Consider the following 21,050-nt stretch of genomic DNA (forward strand, 5'->3'; position numbering starts at 1 on the left):
TGCTCCTTTAAGCAACTCAGACAAAGGTTAGACTTTTAGTAGACAGACCTGGTCTCTGGTATCAAAGTCATACACTTTACCTCTATTTAGCGGGTGTCGGAATAATCAGAAAAATCAGTTCCCGACTGGTAAAATTTACATGAACGCCTCCTCAAGTCAGTTTGCTGACTTGACATCATACATGCAGACACATGTCGGATGCAAGTAAATGTTTGGTTGATGGTAATGAACTTTTATTAATTCACATATTGCACGTCAAATTTTTGCTCACATGCAATTTGTGTCATGGTTATTAGGTTGTAACTGAGTTGCTGTCCATGTGCAGTGATCTAAATTAGTTTAAAATTTTCTTTATTAGCATGAGTCAAGCAAAGCAATATTTTAGTAGTTTTAGGGGATGTACTGGTGCAGCAACAAGTCTAGGACAAAATCACTTTGTAATAATAAAGCTTCGAACTGTTAATAATGTGTTACTTAAATGCCCTGAGCAATAAAACACAGCACATCTTTGCAGCCATGTTGTTTCCATATTAAAACGCGAAGCTCTTAAACACAACAAAGTAGGAAAAACACCTTCTTAACTCAGGAGATGAGCCCATCAGAGGAGCATGTAAAAGCAGCATATGTACATCTGACCTCAGGTTTAAAAGCTCTTAAACTTAAACTTAAACTAGCGTTGGCACTATCAGTGGATTCCCTTTAAGAGTCTTAGAGTTTGACTTTAGAGAAAACTGACGTGCAGTTCTATGCTATGGATGAATTGCACTCTTGATGGTGTTGACTTTTGAAGAAACAGAACCAGAGAGACCAAAAAGAAAGAAGCTATTATACTAGCTTACCAACACTGGTGACAAATCAGTCACATTCTTCATGTATGTCATGATTTATTTGCTAAGTTTTGTTTGCTCTTTGTTGCATTTTGCTTTTATCGACACCAATTTCTTCACCTCCTCAGCCAAGTGTGAAACCTTTTTTGCAATATTGATCTTTTTTTTTTGTCTTTTTGGGCTTTTCCATGTAGTTATTTATGTGCAATTTGTGCATAAAAACAGGTGTAAATGCACTTGTAGAGCATGAAAGTTATACATAGTGTCTCATGGGGAGAAGTAAAAGGTTATCTGTGCTGCATTACACAATTTTACATGATAATATTGCAGAATGGGAAGGAACGGCAAGGGCGTAGGTTTTGTTTTAATCTTGTGGCCAACACATATGAACCAGGAGGTTTGGGTGTCCCCTGCCAGAAAATTTTGAGCATCAAACACTTAATTTCCTGTATTCTGATTATTTATGCACTGATTTGTGCCTTTTCTGCCTCGATTTATGGTGTAAATGTGTTTAATTTTGTCTCTGCTACTCTTACATTTTTATCAGGGGGTACATATGCACATGTTCCAAATACTGAGGGGGACGTATCCCTTGCATCCCTCCTGAAATCTACACCTATGACTAACTGCGATAGTGTCAAGCACAAACTAGAGAAGGACTCACAAATCAAACTCACAGACTTAGATAAAAGTTCAGGGTCTTCCATCAGGGTCAGGTTGGTACACTGGTGAAGGTATCCGATTGGACAGGCAAAGAAGGCAGGCAAAAACACTTTCAAAGAACACTAGGGAAACGCTGGAACTTTCACTCTGAAGTAAAGACGATCTGGCAACAAAAAAAAAGGGAAGACAGGGACTTAAATAAACTAAGACAAGAGAGACAGTGAGACACAGGTCAAACACATTATGCAAACAAGGGAAACTTGCACACACCTGCAAGTATTCAATATACCAACTCTCAAATTCCAGGTATCTTTCCATCAACACACAATTAGTGTAGCTTGCGATAATGGCAGGAGCTGATTTCAGCAGCAGAAGCCAAAAGTTTTCATATCGCTCTGGAATGAACTGAAAACAGTCTGAAAGGTGGCAAAGCAGCATTGAAACTTTAAAACACTCAGAAAAGTGGTTTGCAGATTTCTTTGGTACATGTGATTTGTCACTAATCAAATCCAAAGCCACCAGTGTGGTCCTTTAAGACCACATGTTGTGTACTCCCAAGAGTCAGCAGCCTCCAAGATGCTCCAGTAATGTGTCAGTAAATGTCAACCATGAGTCAGCAGCGTCCTCTCACCACCAGTCATGTGAAATGGGCTAAGAACAGCAGGGAGCGATGGAGTGTAAGAGGGAGATGGAGTCGAGCGAAAACATGTCTATTATCTATTTAATTTAGCCAAATGAGAAACAGCAATCAGCCTGTATTCAGTTCATAAGTGTTTTACCCTTCTGCTGTATCTGCAGAGCAAATCACTTCAGCTTTCAGTTTGAATCTAATGTAGGCGCTGACGGGAGGAAATTGACAGACTTGCCAAGCACCTTGGACACTGCGATATTTGACTGGAGTCTGGTTTCAGGGATTTTATTTATTCCACTTTAAGCTAGTGTCAGGTGTAAATGACTACCTGACAAGTTGGTGACATGCGATACAAGGAACAAACGCACCAATGAAAAGTGTATTTTCTCCTCCACCTGTCACTCTCTCATCCCATTTGCTCCCTCCATCTCCCGCTATCTCAATCCTTCTTCCCTTCACACATCTGTCTCTTTGCTCTCCTCCCCGCTGCATCCGTCTTTCTCCACGGCTGACGTCTGTGTTGTCACTCTCACTTAATGCTCTGAATGAGAGGTTGGGAATGGAAGCGTGACAGGAGTGTGGATCCATGTTTCCATTTTCAGAGCGGGGTCAGGGCCAGATCACACCTTCTCGTGTTTGCTTCGCACCGACGCTCCGCGGGGTCTCTTATGTAAAAAAACAGTGGGTGTTGTTTGTGCATGTGGGTGTGTCTGAGTGTGTTTGTACAACAGAGATAGATGACATCTCTGTTGCTCCGTGTGTCGAAGTCTGTTTTTGTTTGTGTGTGTGTGTGTGCAAGAAGTGGAGTGTGAAACTCCTCTCAACCTCTCTGATGTATGCTGTTTATCTGCACAGGGGAAATGATCACTCTGTGGAGGTCTAATCAAAGTGAAATTACTTCAGTACAATCTGATAATCATGGATTATTAGCAGGACACTGCGGTTTTGACCTCTGGACGTGTTATTATTGGCTTTGTGTAATGATGGCAAACTAGCATTGAGAGCTTATTCTTCTCAGTGTAAATGGATCTCGATAATAGGTCTTCTTATTGACGGCTGTTATTTCAGATCTGAAGTATAAAATGTGGAAGGTTAATAACCTTTGTGCAGTTATAACTGAAGGGGATATATGCTTCACACAGGGGTCCTAGCACAATGTGACATTTGCCCATCAATGTGAAATTGGTGGGGCTGGAAGTGTGGCAACATGGTGACTACTCGCAGGGTTCGTCGGTGGCTGGCAAGCTAACCCTCTGCAGTCGACCTCGATGGGGTTGCACCATGTCCTCCATTCCCTGCTTCGGCATTAGCTTGCCAGCCCTCTTCCTCTCGAATGCCTCCTTTATCCATTCTTCCTAGGGAACAGTTAACTCCAGCAGGACAACATGCCTTGTTGACTTTGAGACCAGAACTACGTCCGGCCTCAGCGTTGTCAGAGTGAGGGTTTCTAATGCTGCAATCAGTTGCAAGTCAGAAGTCAATAATTCTGAGCAGGTACTCCTGACATCCTGACTGATGTTTGTATATCAAGTCTCTGTGCTTCATAAGCTTCTACAGACTGCATAAAATCATGGAGGTGGCTTCCATATGTGGTGTGTGGACTCCTGTTTTGAAGCCACAATTTCGGCTTTCTGGTCATCGCCATCTTGTGTTTTTTGGAGCCAGAAGTGACCATATTTGGAAAAGAGGGTGGAGCTGTGGAGGAGCAAGGGGTGAATCAGACTCAAGGGCTATCCACCTTATTTTCAAACACGGAAGTAAATAGTGATCAACTTCCGTTTTTTGTGCGTGACTTCTGGTCAGCCGCTTTCCCTCATGCTTTCCCTTACCGGAGCTAACGGTGCAAGCTAATTTTTTTACTTTCAGTTGTTTATGTTAGGCAATCAGTTAGTTAGTTAGTTAGTTAGTCTGTGTATTTTGTATAGATAACTGTGCCCACATTTCCGTTATAACGGAAATTTATTCCCTCTAAACGCAAATAAATCGCACGTCAATCAAAAACTATGAACCAAAAAAGCACAGTCTATCCCGAGTGAGACAAACTGCTTGATCCCCGTCTCCAGTGTAACAGCAGAGAACCTGCAGAACCGAATCAGCGAAAAAACACACCGGGCTAAGCCTCTCTACCTGAGCAGCTGAAGCTGCAGCTCGCACCCTTGACACACAGACGGCGCTTCTGCATGCCAGCCAAATGTGTGCGCAACTGTGAGAAATAAATATGTGAGATGTACGCTGCTTTTCTTTTTTTCCCTTTTTTCTTTCTTTCTGTCAGCGACATACACTCCTAACACAGGACGGGTTGTTTTAATTGACTGAGTTGATCATTAAGCCATAGTGATGCGCGGATCGGCTCTGATAGCACCTGAATCAGCATGTATGCATCAACCATGCAGCCATTACAACATGATTGAGCTAGCAAAACAGTTTTGTGTTGCTATGTGTGGTATTTATTCAGTTTTGGGAAATCACTATGTCTAGAAAGCATCAGTGGCTGCAGCTGACAGGGACAGCTAACACTAGCAGCAAAGCTAACATCAGGACATCATCCGTTTAAAGCCTCCCGTTGTCAGATATGACATGAAACTACTCCAGTTAGCTCAATCATGTTGTAACTAAGACATCCGCTGGAAAAAATATTTTTTTCACTGACAATTTATTGAGTTATTGAGTTACAGACACCGATAACGGCTAGCCCAGCTAATCTACGATAACCATGTTATTAATTACACACACAGAAATAGTAACGTTTTTTCGATCATTGTGTTTGTAGACTTTACAAACATCAGATTAGTCTAAACGGTGATATAGTGACGTGAAAAATGTGACATTATATATATATATATATATATATATATATATATATATAGCTAAACTCAACAAGGTAAACAAGGGGATTCCCATTTACACAGTGGTCAAGAGTGCTGGACCGGAAGTGTCGCACAAAAAAACGGAAGCTGGCTGCGTTCTGTTTTGCCTCCGTGTTTCCGTGAAAAATAAGGTGGATAGTGACAATTCACAGACAGCCTGTCACTCTAGTGGCCCCAGTCTTAAGTATGAGTAAGTTTAACCCTTAATAATTTTGAAATGTGTGAGTTACATAAAATTATCCAAAAAAACCCAAACTGTTTTTGCACTAGGCTGTAAACATATTTATTTCTGCTGTAAATTTGGACATTTTAAACAAGGGGGCCTATGGGGATTGACTCTGATTTGGAGCCAGTCTCGAGTGGCCATTTAAGGAACTGCAGTTTTTGGCACAGCCTCGGAGGTTGTTGTTGTGTGCATTTGTTTTGTGTGGACAGAGTCAGAGATACCGAGGAGGTTAAATATGGATATGAATGGTGCAACACAGCTGATAAGCTGCAGCAGCTTCCTCTGTTTTGGACTCTCTGTCCTCTTAATGGTCAGCAGTGTCAAGGCAGCTTGCTATTGATCAGAGGTGCCAATACTCAAAGCATTTGCACAGATTAATTTTGCTTCCCTGAGCAGATCCTCTGATCACAGCCATTCCATTGGCAGTAATTTATTTCACTGTTCAAAATTCTAATGTGACCAGAAAACAGTGACAACAAATTATTCTTCAGAGTGCCTTTGACTCTGTACTTTTTCCTTCCAACCAAACAAACGCAGCATCAACTGAGGTCACTAACACTAATTAACTTGCTTCAACTATAGTAAAGAAACTAATGTGAGCAATTCATTTTTTCAGGATGAAAACAACCTGGATCTCGATGGATATAGTGAAGCACCACTTCCTAAAAAAAACATTAAGTACCAACAGTCCTTCCTGAGAATGTAAAGGCATAGAGTGGCTGCATAACTGCAGCATTTTTCCATTTTTATCTCTCAGTGCAGTTAATGAAATAACTGCAGGGCAGCAACAGTTCAGTTTTGTTCATGGCAGCTCCTAGAGGTCCAGGTAATTGGACCAAATCCAGTCCTGACTCACCTCTTGCCCCTGCAGACACCCTCTTATTAAAGCCAGTTTCCATTGTGAACACAGTTATTACTGTTTAATGGCCTTACCTCCTTCTCCCACTCACAGTTGTTATGGATGAAGAGGTTTCTTTTAAGGCTCTAAAACACCATGGCCTGCTGTCAGTCAACATGGGGCCTCCGGTGAGTGTATGTCACCCCCATTTTTGCAGTGTGTCCCACATCGTTCGCACTAGTCAGCCAGTGCCTGCTGTTTTTCAGGTGATTCAGCATGTTGAATCGGCACCGGACATGGCAGAGCCCATCAGTGAATCACTTGAATTGGCAGTTCAGCTTAGTGTACAAGAAGAGAAGCGAAAGTGAGGAAAGTAAACAAACTCTTTACCAAAAACAGTTTAGAATTGTTTGTATTATTGTTTACTAGCGCACAGTAAAAATAATTTGTTCTTTTAACATTGGGTTCTGTTGTGAATGAGCTCACTGGCAAACTAGTGTCTTCAGTCAATCCCGTTGATCTTCTGGGGTGAATGATGAATGCAGACTACCGCCACCTGCTGGTATGGAGCACTTTTTCCTCTCATGAAGGCGCAGAGCATACGTGCCGGTTGGCCTTAGCTGTAGTCTCTAGCCCCGTTTCCACCAAGCTAGACCCTAGCGTTTCCACCGCAAACCGTACCTTTAAATATGGCGGGGTTGTTGTCACTCACTGCTCTGTCCAGCACTCACTGTATTTCCTCATTACCGGTGGCACAGATGGAAGTCTGCACCTCGTTTATCGTCCACAGAACGAGGCTGCACGATGACATTTTCACAACAAAATAGAACAGGCTGCAGTGAGAGTCTCTCTGTATGGGATATTTAAAAATAGCGAGTTTGTGCATTTAGTCCTTCTCAGATAAGCTCAGAGGTTTAGTGTTGCTGGAGCCCACAGGAACAACGCTCCACAATGCTTTTTTTTTTTTTCCTCCAAGTAAAGGTTAGAATATTTGCAGTTCACATAACCCGGTCAAAATCAATATATATTTTTAAACTCTTGAAGATCCACTCATTACTAAAAGTGTATGTCATATAAAAATAATGGTCAAAGTTGTGAAATTTAGGTGTGTTGATTGATTCATGGTGTCAGCTTATGCATTCAGTAACATGACTCCAGCTGCTGCAAGAGGCAGCAAAACATCCTTCCATTTTATAGTTACAGTCTAATAATAAAACTCTCCACAGTATGAACAGTGTTTACATGAGCCTCAAAACCAGCCACAGCTCAGCCTTGAGCAGAGTGACCATCCTCTATTGATCAATCAACAGACTGCAGTGTTCACAGCTCCACCTTTTAGTACCAGATCTGTGTGCTAGGTACCCCAACAGAGGGGGGACCAACCATGGGGACAGTACGGAACGGTTCCATTGGTACCATCCACAACTTTTCACACTGGAAATGGAAAAAAAGCGTACTGAACTGGACTGAACTGATCCGTACCATACTGCTCGGTGGAAACAGGGCTTTTGTGGTGTGTTCTAGTGCAACTTTTTGGCTGAGGCACAGGCAACATGAGGCAACCCAACAGTCAGCCTTTGTCGCCAATAGTCGTTTGATGTTGGTTTGCTGTGTCTGGGCCCACAGGGTTTATTGTCAGAGAGTGCTCTGCGTCATAAAAGATAAAAAAAAAGAAGCAAGAATAAAATATCTGGTACTACCTCGGAGGTCTGTTTCATTCAGGTTCTGCCTGACTGCCTGGGAGTGTTTCTTGTCACTTCGCAATTTGTGTTAATAGTTGACAAGTAGTGGGTGTTTTCAGACTGAGAGGCGTCACTTTCTATCAGAGGTGACAGCTTAAACCTGTCCCATTCAGGCTTCCAGCACGGCAAACAAAAACTTAAACATCATGAATATCATCAGTGTCATGGGGAAAAATACCCCAAAAACAAAAATGACGCAAGATGTTTGACTCATCACCATTTTATGTCAGCTCTATTGAAAGGGATTTCTAACATAAAACTATTCACTGTCAGATTCCATCCACAAAGTGCATATTTCTTAAAAAAAAAACAAAAACAAAAACAAAAAACCGACTCCATGAAATGAGCAGTATGCCATTTTGAGGAATTTTAACAACATGCCAAAATAAATACTGAGCTCTCTCCGTGCCACAATGTTCTGTTTGTGTTCCCATTATAATGATGCATTCTCATCTCGGGAATATCTCCATGAGACTACTGAGCAGAAGCGCTTCTTCATGCAGTGATCTCTAGTGCCGAAATTTCAGTTTGTCTCCAACAGTGAGATGACAACTAAAAATAAAAAGTATGTTCATAAGCAAACCGTATGCTCTCTGAAGATCTGCAGGGAGACACAGTGAATTAGCACAGGCAGAAATGATACCACATACGTGTTATTCAAGGTTGTCTTTTGTCCTGCAGTCGCCTGTTACTGCAATAGCAACTTAACGCTTTTCACAGGAGGAGTCACAGTATAGAAAGGTGCAGGGGATGGATAAGTACAGTTATCAGGAATTAGACAAGCTCAGGTTCAACTCCTGAGTGTCTGTTAGGGGCTTATTTTGAGTCTTAGAGGCCATATCTGAGATGCTTTTAACACAAGATGCACTTCTTGGCGCAGTGGTCAGAAAAATGATCACTTTGTTTCTGCAGGCTGTTATTCACAGTAGTTTAAGTCGGAGCATAGTGTGTGTGTGTGTGTGTAAGATGCAGGGCTGGAGATGTAACACAGCAGGCTGCACTGCTGAGAACAGAAATTGTGTTTTTACTCCCGCTGCTGCTCCAAAATCAACTCATTTGTTCTGTGTGTTTTTGAGTGTGTCCCCATGCATGTATTTGTGTATATGTGTGTGTGTCTGCTCAGCACATGCATTTTGCTGCATTTGCCATATATACACTCAGTGGCCACTTTACTGGGTACATCTGTTTAAGTGCTTGTTAACACAAATGGCTAATCTGCCAATCACGCGCCAGCAACTCAGTGCATTTAGCTAACAACAGGAAACTGAGGCTACAATTCACACAGGCTCACCAAAACTGGACAATAGAAGATTCGAGACATGTTGCCTGGTCTGATGAGTCTCGATTTATGACCACAGTGTACCCATCTTCTGATGGCTACTTCCAGCAGGATAACGCACCATGTCACAAAGCTCAAATCATCTCAAACTGGTTTCTTGAACATGACAATGAGTTCACTGTACTCCAATGGCCTCCACAGTCACCAGATCTCAATCCAATAGAGCACCTTTGGGTTGTGGTGGAACGGGAGATTCACATCATGGATGTGCAGCCAACAAATCTGCAGCAACTGCGTGATGTCATCATGTCAATATGGACCAACATCTCTGAGGAATACTTCCAGCACCTTGTTGAATCTATGCCATCAAGGCAGTTCTGAAGGCAAAAGGGGTTCAACCTGGAACTAGCAAGGCCAATAAAGTGGCCAGCAGTGAATGTTTATCCTCCTGGGACCCAGAAGAAAAAAGTTTTGATATCAAGATTTGTTTTGTGTAATTTAAGTATTAGACTTGAAAGAAATATTTTGCATCAAAAAAAAAAAAATTCAAAAATATTATTTATTTATTTTTCATCACATGTCCTCTGTAGAGGACATCGGGACTTAGTCGGGTCTTAAATTTCCAGAGTTAGTCAATGAGTTTCAATTGAGTTACAATGGGACTATGGGGTATTTTATGCTTTATCTCTAAATAAATGAGCTACAAAGGACTTTTACTCCCCTGGAATTATTATGTGGCTGTCTTCGATGCTTAACACTATGATGGATAGCTGTAGCAAGGTAGAGTGTATTCTTAATAGCTATACCAATAGGCCTGACGTTGCAATCAGGGTGCAGGATTGGTACCCTGTACCACTGGGTTTAAGGGCCTAGTGGTCCAACTGCACTCACCCCTCACTATCTATGATGTGATGAGGTGTAATGCTTGCTATGTAGACATTTAACACTCGCCCAGGCAATAAGAAGTAATGGGGAGCCCCATAGTTTGACCCATGACCCCTATGTGACAGACCCCAAAGACCAGGTAAACTTTATTGTGTGTGGTGGCCTAGGAAGGGTAAAGAACAGGGGAGTGAAGCTTTATAGATACTACTGTATGTGTGAATACACTCTCAGCAAGAATTGTCATTGTTTAAAGGAAATAGAGCAAGAAGTTTCTCGAAATCCTCCTTTTAGGTAATATCCTACCATAGATGCATGGGAATGTACGTTCACCTAAGGTGTTCTTTTTTTTCTCCAATAAACCTCCACATTCTTGCATACACATTACTTCAGAGTCTCACTCCAAGCCAAATTTCTGCTTTCACACTGACTAACCTTTAAAATGTATTAGAAATTATGAGAAAAAACCTCAGTTGAAATTGAAAATTTAACTAATTGAAATTGGTTAAAAAATAGGGGGTACTAAGTCCTGATGTCCTCTACAGAGGACACTGAATAAAAAGGTGTATTTTGAAAAGGTTAAAATTACTCTGGATTTCTGAAATCTCTCTAAATTAAAGTTAAGACCCTTATATTCAGGAAACTAATTAAATATTAACAGAATAATCATAACTTTTGCCAGAAAATGATCAATTACCACTCTGGCAGCAAAAAACGAGAAAAATGTAATGGCAGCCATTTTGAAAAGGGTGTGTGTTTGCCCTGTTAACCCCACCCACATAATGTCTACATCATTAGAAAGCCCTGGATGTCCTCTTCAGATCACAATTTGACCCAAATGGATAGCATAAAGAATACTTGAGTTACACTAGTTAGACTAATGTCCTCCACAGAGGACAAAAATGAATTGTCATGTATATATATATATATTTACACAACGATAATAAGGCCATTTTTAACTTTTATCATCTGCCAAAACTTGCACTTGTTAAGGTTAAGTTTTTCAAGACTAGAATTTCACAGCATCTCATCTCTTCTCCGTTCTCGTCCTGTCTGACTGGATACCATGGCAGAAAAGTAAAGAGTTATTATGCAAATCCCTCAATTGAATGTCTTTGTTTTCGGGAAGAGAGAGAGAGAGCACAAAAGAGAGAACAATTCCTTTTGAAGAGATGAAAAGCAGAATGCTAATTCTGAGTTGCCCATTGAGACGCAGAGAAGCAGACAATGCGGGAGACTTCTTTATTTTATTTTTCTTTAACGAGTATTACCTTCTTTGTACTTGTGTTGATTTCTCTACGGGTTTTCTCTTTGTGTTTATATACAGCTGGTGTGCATACCTATCTCTGTGGGTGAGAATCAAGCACATCATTTCCATAATGACGCCTTGAATAGAGTTCTTGCAGGTGTGTGTGCTTGTGCGACCACCACGTTTTTGTCCCCCTATCGTAGTAACATGGTGTCATAATTGAAGTGGGAAACGGACCCCATGCAGGTGTCTGTATTGTTGACCGCAGCCTGTTTGGAGATTTGTTGATGATGATTAGAGATAATCTGCCTACGTGGAGCAACGTGGTGCCAGAGCTGCAAATATAATTAGACTGTACGAGAACAGGCTGAGAGAGGAAGAGGAAGGGCCATTGAAAGTGACTGCTGAGAGACTATTTATAGCTGATAGATGAGAGGCTGGTATTCAAGTAGAGAGGCTGTGATTGGTGGATGAGTGTTTGGCTCTCAAAGAGAGAGGCTGAGGTTGGTATGTTGACTTGTCTCTATTAATAATGTCATATATTATCTGTGCATTAATACTGCAAACATGTTTATGTTGTAAGAATAATTCTGGTTTATTATAATTTCTTTTCTGTGGTCTTGGTGATAGCTTTTATCAGTAATAACTACCACTTGCCTTAGTTTTGGGAGCACATGTTTTTCCTGTGCAATAAAGGATCATTGCTGACTCTTTTGTGTGGACAAAATTTCAATTCTACCTTCAAATAAAGCAATTAAAGTAGTTTTGGGAAACATGCTTATTAGTTTTTTCATGGCAAGTTAAGGCCAAGACGCACCAAACTGACATCAAAGAACTAGTGGAGACAAAGGCCAACTGTTGAATTGCTTCACATCATCTAGGTCACGGCCAAAAAGTTGCACTTCAACACACTGCAAAAACTACAGCCTTTGGCCAACTAACACGTATGTTTGGCACCTGCATAAAAGGAAATAATTCTCCATAGCAGCAGGTGGTGTTAGTCTGTATTAGTCATTAAAAACAGAAAGACTGACGGGATGGATTCAAGACCCTAGTTAGCCAGTTAGCATGTAAATGACACAACCTAATGTTGAAAGAACAAATTATATTTACCGTGCACCAAGAATAATGCGAACAATTACAAACTGTTTCTGTTAATGAGTTCAATGGCTGAAAAAAAATATCTTATAACAAGTCAACAAAGCCCTCTTGACTTCAGTCTATTGTTTACTTTCCTCATTTCGATATTCTCTGAAGCCAACACACTGAATTGACCGAAAGAAACCAACAACGGCCGATAAGGGCCAACAGTGCGGGACAGACTGCAAAAACTAGGGCGATATATGCTCACTGATGACAGCAACGTTCATGTAATATACGAAACAAACCAAGACAGCCATGGCGTGCTAATTATGCTAATCACAACATTTTTTGCCAAAAGTAGATATCAAAGAAAAAACAGTGACTTCTGAGCTGATGGCAGAAGATATAATTACCTCAGAGCCTGACCGGGCAAAGCCTCTCTTCCTGTGGGCAGCTGCCTCTTTCTCACTCGGACTCATCCTGGCTCTGGGTCCACAGCTGCCTGTTCAAGAGCAGTGTGAAAGCGAGGAGCACTCACTCTGCAGCTAAATCTGGGAACTGCAATGCCCTGCCACCATCCACTCTCAGAATGGATAAATTTATGTTTTGATATCACAATGACAGCTACACATTAATTGTCTTTCATCTTTGTGTCTCACAGGTACTACAGCGCCACCATCCTGCAGATGTCAGGAGTGCGCAACGACAGACTAGCGATCTGGCTGGCTGGACTCACCACCCTCACCAACTTCCTGTTTACCCTGCTGGGTGTGTGGCTGGTGGAGAGAGTGGGGCGCAGGAAGCTCACCTTAGCCAGCATCATTGGTGAGTCACTCGACATGCCCACATCAGGTGGTGATTTCTAAACCATCATTCTTGCATATTACGTGTATCATTTTTCCGCCAGGTACATGTTTGAGTTTGAGTCTGCTGGCCATTGGTTTTCTGCTGTCGGCACAGCACACGCCTCCTGTCACCTTCCACCCATTAGACCCATCTATGGCTAACTCCACCTGCTCCAAATATCAGTAAGTACACACTTGTAGAGTTCAGTTTGGTTTCAAGTGGCATTCATTAAGGCACAATGGACCCTCTGCTGCTGCCTCTTCAACTATGAAACAATAAACACTCATCATCTCCCTTTATTACAAAGCATAAGCAAAACATATTTGTAGGTGTGGGAGTGTGGGTGTGATTTAAAGATTACTGTTGTAGTCCCCTCTCCACCAGCTCTTCACAAGGGTTGATATTAAGTCTCATTATTCACCTTTTGTCACATAATGCACCGGCACAGCTGAAAACAGAGAGCTACAGCAAGACAGCTGTTCACCTTCAAGCACTTCTGCTCTTTGTAAAAGCACTCAATACTTTACAGTGTCAGAATATCAATCCAGAGTGCAGGAGAGCGCACTCAGTGGTGGAGAGCCTCAGAGGATAAAACCCTTCTAAAAGGATATCTGTGGGGAAGCTACTGCAAGTTTTCACACATACATTAAAACAGATCTCCAGGTGAAAATTAGTGCCAGCACATAATGCAAATGTAGAGTCTGGTTGAAGGTCAGATATGTGCGCTTTACCTGCCAGGAGGATCAGCTCATAACTCAGGGTCTGTATATAGAAACGGCCCAAGACAGCAATTATCCTGTGTTTCTTCTAATTTATTAATAACAGGATAAAACTGTTGGGTTCACTGTAAAGATTCTGAGTAAATATTGGTCTTATGATTTTTATCATCTCCCAAACTGCAGGGCTAAATCAGCTACAATTCACTTCACTGTCGCCATGTGCAACAAAGGGCAAACACACACAGACAGAGACAGAGAGTGTCTGCGCGCGAGCCAGAGATCAGATGCCTCGATGTCCCAATTTGTTCTCAGTTACACAGACGAAGATGAAACTCGTGTGTAACGACGGTCTTTCATCATAACAACAAACAGCGCCTAATGGACTCGCTGTCCAGCACCCACACACTGTAACACACAAATATAGGGGTAATTTGAAGACATGAGTGCTTTTACCACACTGTAGTGGCTTCATTGAGTTCACTTTACTCCATATGAGCCCACACATCCCCTCACTGACCACGGCAGCATCCAAGGAGCACTAGAGCCACCACAGGCCTCTCAAACTCACTGTGGATGGGACGTCTCATTTAAGGATGTATTCTTAAGGTGTCTCCAATGGGGTTTGACTGTTCATTACTTGCCTCGGAAATGATTCAATGTCTTGGATATGATACCTTAACATGAACAGCTGTATATTCTCTAAGCCCCTTTAGTTACTGTTTCTATGCCTATTGATATTATTACCATTTTTGCATGGCGTGTATGCAGTTGCAGTGATATCGATAGCAGACTGACATCTCAAATTTCTTTTGAACCAAAACAAGTTTGATTTCAGACAGAAGACAAAAGCGGGTCCTAATTTCTAACTGCTATCATCAAGTTTTGCTGGCTGAAATATCCAGATTTAGCAGATTTTATTCGTTGTAGCTTGCTAGATAATTAAGCTAACATTAGCTCCATGAGCTTGTAGAAAACATGTCTTTCCATGTATGTATAACTGCAGCTGGAGCAGCTACATGACCCACCCACCAGCCACATGAATCATCCACCATACCGACACATTATTTCACAATCAACCACCTTCGCTTCTTAGTCCAGAGGTGGAAGGCCTAATGAAAATGCGAGGTTAGGGTAAGGGTTAGCTAACTATGATGCATTAAAATAGAGGCGTCAAGGTTATTTGACTTTTGTTACATATAAGGTCACGTCTTACTGTATAATGACTTATAATGTGGATTATTGCTACATTTGGCCTCACATATTCACTACAATGTCGTGGTGTAGCAGGGTCAAATTGCGTCAGTGGGTTTATCTTGTACTGGTGATAGGCACGGTTAGAAAGGCCATGTCGTAGACTCCAAACAGAGTGTGGCTACAATAATACATGTCTCTGTCTATCAGCTGTTTCATGTTTCCAACTGATTTGCTAAAGTATAAAGTGTAAAATGGCTGAAATGTGCAATTGATTGATATATACATGACACTGTACTAATGGAATGAGGCTAAAGCCAGGCAAAAATCATCACCAGTTGATGAACCGTGTAGATGTAGAAGACCCAGAAGAGAAGAAGCGTTGTTCTCTTATTGTAGTGTAGAGCAAGTTAGGCCTTGATCACACAGAAAGAGTTTTAGCAGTTAGAGGTGCCTTTTGTTAATGTTTTTAATGATAACGAAGCTTTTTGCTCATGGTTTTTGTGTTGTGACATGCCTAGCGTTTCTGAGCTCTACGTGCTACGTCATCTCATTTTTCATCATCTTTTTTCCCCATTGTCAAATCAGATGATTTGAGAGGTGGGTCTTCTGTGGTGGTCACGACAAGTTTACAGTTGGTAAACGATGGAGGAGAATAGATGATAGATAATAGACAGCAGGCTGTCAAACTGGCCCTCATTCTAAAATATGCCTGGAAACAACCATCACTGAGGCGAAGCTCCTGGACCTCTCCCCATGATCCACCCTCTTTTTTAAGGTCTCGTGTACCCACACAGATCTCTGTTTCCCTGTGCCCAACAAACTATTTACTGACAGCCTCTCACCCTCAACCAGAGCTACAGCAAGTACCTTCTGCCTGTCCAGGGACTAGGGAATAGATACTAATTACTGAGAAAAAAACACGATTGATTACAGAGGGAGGTTAGTGTCAGGATGTGATGGGGTGGTTGCCTGGCAACAATATAAAGGCGCAGCAAGCGTTTTTTTTGTTTTTTATTTTTTATTAACTAGTGGCATTCAGTTAAAAATTGTGCAGCTGGGAGCGTATCTATGTTCCCATGGTCCTGTGTTCTCCAGCTCAATATCCACTTGATACGATTCATTACAGAGACCTTTCAAAGGTTTCTGTGTTCTCAGCAATGTTTATGCCCTGGGTCAAATGTTCAAGTAGCCGATGTTTCCCTGGGTCAATGTGTTGAAACTACCCGCCTACAGCTTACAGCCAACTGATGTTGTACTCTTTGAAAAATATGCCCTGAAACTTTTCTTGAATTTAGACATTATTATGTCCACATTTAAAATGCTCATACCCTTTTGTTCATTAGCAATTTGTACTGTGAAGCTAGCTCTTACCAATCTCTAACAATGTTAGTTTATCTCAGGAGACACAGGACCCTGTGAACATACTGTAGGGATGACCCTGTGCGGCTTACATTAGTGCAGATAAACACAGGAGAAAAATCCACAGCTATGCTAATACATAATCTATGATATTTATTAAAGCATCAATATTGTGCACATTTTTAAAAATGTATCATCTGATTCTCAGCTGAATCTAAGCTGTTGCATTTCTCTCCTCACTTTCCCTCACTGTTTACTTTTGCTTTCCTCCAGCACTAATACAAGGTTTTATTTTCGTCTGGTTGACCTCAGTGTGAAATTAGAGCAAGGTGCCCTGCACACAGGGACGCTGCAGCCTGCAAAAACAGACCTCTAACACAAAACACACACATTTCACACACTTCCATCAGGATCACAACAACAAACAAACCTGATGGAGCTGCACAGAAAAGAACGTGTGCCCTTGTGAAAAATGGGTTTGCCTCTGCCTATCACATCACTGACTATGGCACAGGACAGGATAAAGATGTAATTCATTACTTCCTGCATGTGGGGAACTGTCCATACATTAATTTCATTTGGATAATGAGGCAATTAGAGTCTCAATTAGAGAGGGTGGGGCACTGTTTTCTGTCATAGTCCAGTCTTGTTAAGACAGATACTGTATTTTAGATTTACAGTGCAACTCCATACTTTTAAATTCTGTTTATGAAAAGTGAAGGAATGTGACTTTAGGAGCGACTGTACAGTACGACTGATTTTATTTAGGGAAATTATAGCTATTGTGTGTGCTGTTTGGCTTGCAGACTGTGCGAGCCGTGCATGCTGGACCCTGGATGTGGTTTCTGTTATCGTGAGAACGGCTCGGCGCTCCTCGCCTCCTCCTGTGTGCCAGTCAATAAGGCCTCCACCGAGCACGCAGCATGGGGAAGGTGAGTCACAGGATGCTGCATGAGTATGTGTTAAGGAAGCAGCAAACGGGGGGCTACACCATGTTGAGATTTATTTTTAATATAATGTAAGATATATTCTAGAGTTTTGATGAAATGACACATTTCACCTGTAGTTGAGAATCAGTATCAGGTGCAATTAAAAAAGCAAGTGAATGTGCCTCTCTCTTGCAGATGCTCCAACTCCAGCCTGATGAGAGATCAGACCTACTGGGCCTACAACTACTGTCCCACCTCCTACTCCTGGCTGGTTTTATTGGGTCTGGTGTTCTACCTGGCTGCTTTCGCTCCAGGTAAGATTGAACCTGTATTTTGTGTTGCATTGCATTTACACTTGTTATTTCAGTACCAGTTTCATCCTTCTGCATTGCTATGTTAAGTTTACCATTAACTATTGTGTGATGTTTGTGTAATTCACTTGATTGTCATGTAGGGCTCCTTTGAAGCAACACTTTGCAGCTTCTTTTTTTTTTTTTTATCTTGCAACAACAACTTCAGCATCATTTAGATGGTACACAGAATTGTAAATAGGGCTACAACTAATGATTTTGTTATTTTATTATTTTCATTGTTGATTAGTCTGCTGATGATTTTCTCAATCAGCTGATTAGTTGATTGGTTTATACAGTATTAGAAAATGGAAAAAAAAAAAATTTGATCAGTGTTTCCCAAAGAGATTTTTTTTTTTCTTAAAAAAATACTCAAACGGTTTAATTGATTATCAAATTAGTTGGACATTAATTCAATAGTCTACAACTTAACGATTAATCATTGCAGCTCTACTTGTAATAGGGATAATAGTGCCTTTGTCATTCCCACTCCGTGCTCTAAACTCCTGTTCTGGCATTATGTAACTTTGTTAAGCGGGTAAGAAAAGCTTAACGCCTCACAGCACACACCACCAGCTAGCTATAAAAAGCTAGTTTGTTTTAATCTTTTTTATTGTAACCTTTAGGTCCTGCCATGTTTGTAATTGTACACTCAAGTAGCATAGCCTACACAGTGTGTTGTAAACAGTGTGTAATTGTCTCAATAAAGTTAGTTAAAGAAGTTAAGGTAAGCTCAGTTAGTTGTTAGTTAGAACTGTTGTTGTACAAATCTAAACTTAATACACCGTTAGCAATGCGTGAATTATACTTTGTAATTGGGCAAACTAACTCATGCAGAGTTGTAAACTGTTTATACCGTCCTGATGTAAGCTGTATTTGTAATAGAGTGGTGTTTTTGTTGCCACCTTGTGGTTATAATAAGTAAATGTTACTTAATGGTTGGCCAACAAATAATAGTCTTGTATACTAAGTGACGCTGTAACAGGAACTGTCTCTTATTTCTGTTGTTGTCTTAATTAAAGACGCAAGTTAAGTTCAGCCCGCTAGCCTGATTATTTAAAAGCCATTCCAATGTGTTACAGTAGTGATCTTTCACAAGGCTAACAGGAAAACAATAATCAGACAGTGAGTGTACATCCTTGCCACTGTTGTTTATAAAGGGTTGTGACTTCAACAGCAGCCTTGTTGCTTTCATCCCTGTCACAAGAAGTTTTGTAGTTTTCTGGAGGCCAAAAGTAATGTTAGTTTCCATCTTCAATGTCATAGTAAATAATGCTACACAAAGTCATATTTGTGTGAAGTGCTGTAATATTACTCTACCCTGTCAGTCGACATGGTTCTTTGGCTTCTGGCATCTTATTTGGTGGTTCCTAATTCTTCAGCTTGTCAACAAATGCACATGTACAGCTATTCATGACACTTTGTGAGACATCGATAAGGTTACAGCCTATGGCACAATCTTTCATAAATAACATTAGCATGAATGTACACTCTGCTGCCAGATTGTCATCATTTTCCCGCTGGCTGTGAGACAGATCTCTATGGCTTATGTCAGGACAGTATAAACAGTTTGCAATCCTGCAGGCGCACTTTGTATTTACAACAGTGGTGTACCACTCTAAAACTGCAGTGGGGCCAAATCACTATAAAACTATACACGAGACATCATCCACTGGTTTGTGAGCTCCCATTATGAAGCCTCAAGTTCAGAATTTCAGATGTTGTCATCCTTTTTTGGAGCCAGGAGTGACCAAATTTGGGGCTGTGGAGAAGCAATGGGTGGATCTGACTTAAAGATTACGTCGACACCTAGCAGACAGCCTGTCACTCAGAGCAGCCATGCCCTTAATTATGCTTAACTTTAAGCCTTAATAGAATGTAAATTCGTGATTGATATAAAAATTTGCCCCCCTACAGTTGCCATGAAGGGGAAAATTAGCTATAGAGACTAAACTGTTTTTTATACCAGGTTTAAACATGTTTATTTCTGCTGTTCAGTCTGGCATTTTAACATGGGGGTCTATGGGGATTGACTTGCTTCTGGAGTCTCAAGTGGTCATTCAGGGAACTGCAGTTTTGGGCACTTCTGCACTGGCTTGAAATATACCAATTCTTGCATCATGTTGCTTTAAAGCCACAAAATACCAGTTGAGATGTGAGTTTCTTTCCTAACCCTGGAAACACTCTCATCACAAAGGTCCATTAAGAAGCCGTTCTGGAGCTTTCAATCATCTCGCACAATCTTCCCCAGCAGATGGAGTTTGCCCAGTTGTCACAGAATTGTAGATGACGTACTACACCTCCCCTCCAAGTCTCCCATTGGAACTTGCCTCATAAAGTAATCCCTCATCTCTCATCTGTCTCTCAGGGATGGGTCCAATGCCATGGACCATCAACTCAGAGATCTACCCTCTGTGGGCGAGGAGCACAGGGAACGCCTGCGCAGCCGGAGTCAACTGGACCTTCAACATCCTGGTGTCTCTCACCTTCCTGCACCTGGCTCAGTACTTCACCTACTACGGTCAGTTTCTTTAGAGCTGATATTCTTTGCTTTTGTGGAAGACAGAGGAGGAGATAAACTGAGCTGGCGTAATTTCGATCAGAGCTAACACTCCTGTCAGGAATAATTACCAGCAGCCATCAAGGCTGTCAGTCCTCATTCAGTTCCTTCAATCTCTATGCAAACATCTCAGCAGATATTGTGTAACAGGCATATTATACATCCTTACGTCAAAACCAGCACAATGGTGACAGCTGATTGATACCCCGATGTGTTTCCAACCTTTACTCCTTCTATACATCCTCCATCAGTGTGGCTCAACAGCAGGTTTCTCCTCAGACAGGAAGGAACTGACCTTTCGTGGAGCCGGCTATCGATCCATCAGCGGTGAACGCAGAGGCATCCTGAGATGCAGCGGGTTAATGATAGATTCAAGGCATTCGTCCATCCATCTGGTTTATAGGAATCGTTCACTGAGAACATAAGAATAACAGCGTCCAAGCTGAAAAAACATAATGACGTTACCATAGAAATGGTAATGGTATTCAGCGTAATGTACACTTGCAGCTTAAAAATGTCATTCTGCTCTGACAAGGAGAAAATAGAGATCACTGTGGTCAGGAAATCTCATTAAAGCTCCGTCACTGTGTTTGTGTGAATACTTATTTCTAGGTGCGTCTCTGTGTAGTAACACCATTTTGACAGGTGCGTGGTATTTCTGCTTTAAAGTTATTGTGTGGTGACCAGCAGCCTGAATGCAATATTTCAATTAGGTAAAACACTTTTATTTTTCAGCACACACACACATCTCCATAGAAATCTCTTACATCAGGATCCACTACCACCACCGGTGTTTCCTCTTCTGT

General features: G+C 41.4%; 1 protein-coding gene across 2 annotated transcripts in view; it reads left to right on the forward strand.

Annotated features, from left to right (window-relative positions):
- The window catches only part of LOC125882846 (proton myo-inositol cotransporter-like), a 113,075-nt gene that overhangs the window by 86,118 nt on the left and 5,907 nt on the right, over nucleotides 1-21,050 (forward strand). For both annotated transcript variants that reach the window (XM_049566756.1, XM_049566757.1), the window contains 5 exons: nucleotides 12,949-13,112; nucleotides 13,195-13,315; nucleotides 17,212-17,337; nucleotides 17,530-17,648; nucleotides 20,053-20,205. In XM_049566756.1, coding sequence (XP_049422713.1) covers nucleotides 12,949-13,112; nucleotides 13,195-13,315; nucleotides 17,212-17,337; nucleotides 17,530-17,648; nucleotides 20,053-20,205 — 683 coding nt within the window. The remainder of the gene's footprint in view (nucleotides 1-12,948; nucleotides 13,113-13,194; nucleotides 13,316-17,211; nucleotides 17,338-17,529; nucleotides 17,649-20,052; nucleotides 20,206-21,050) is intronic.

This window comes from Epinephelus fuscoguttatus, linkage group LG22 (genome assembly GCF_011397635.1).
Source record: "Epinephelus fuscoguttatus linkage group LG22, E.fuscoguttatus.final_Chr_v1".
Lineage (NCBI taxonomy): Eukaryota > Metazoa > Chordata > Actinopteri > Perciformes > Serranidae > Epinephelus > Epinephelus fuscoguttatus.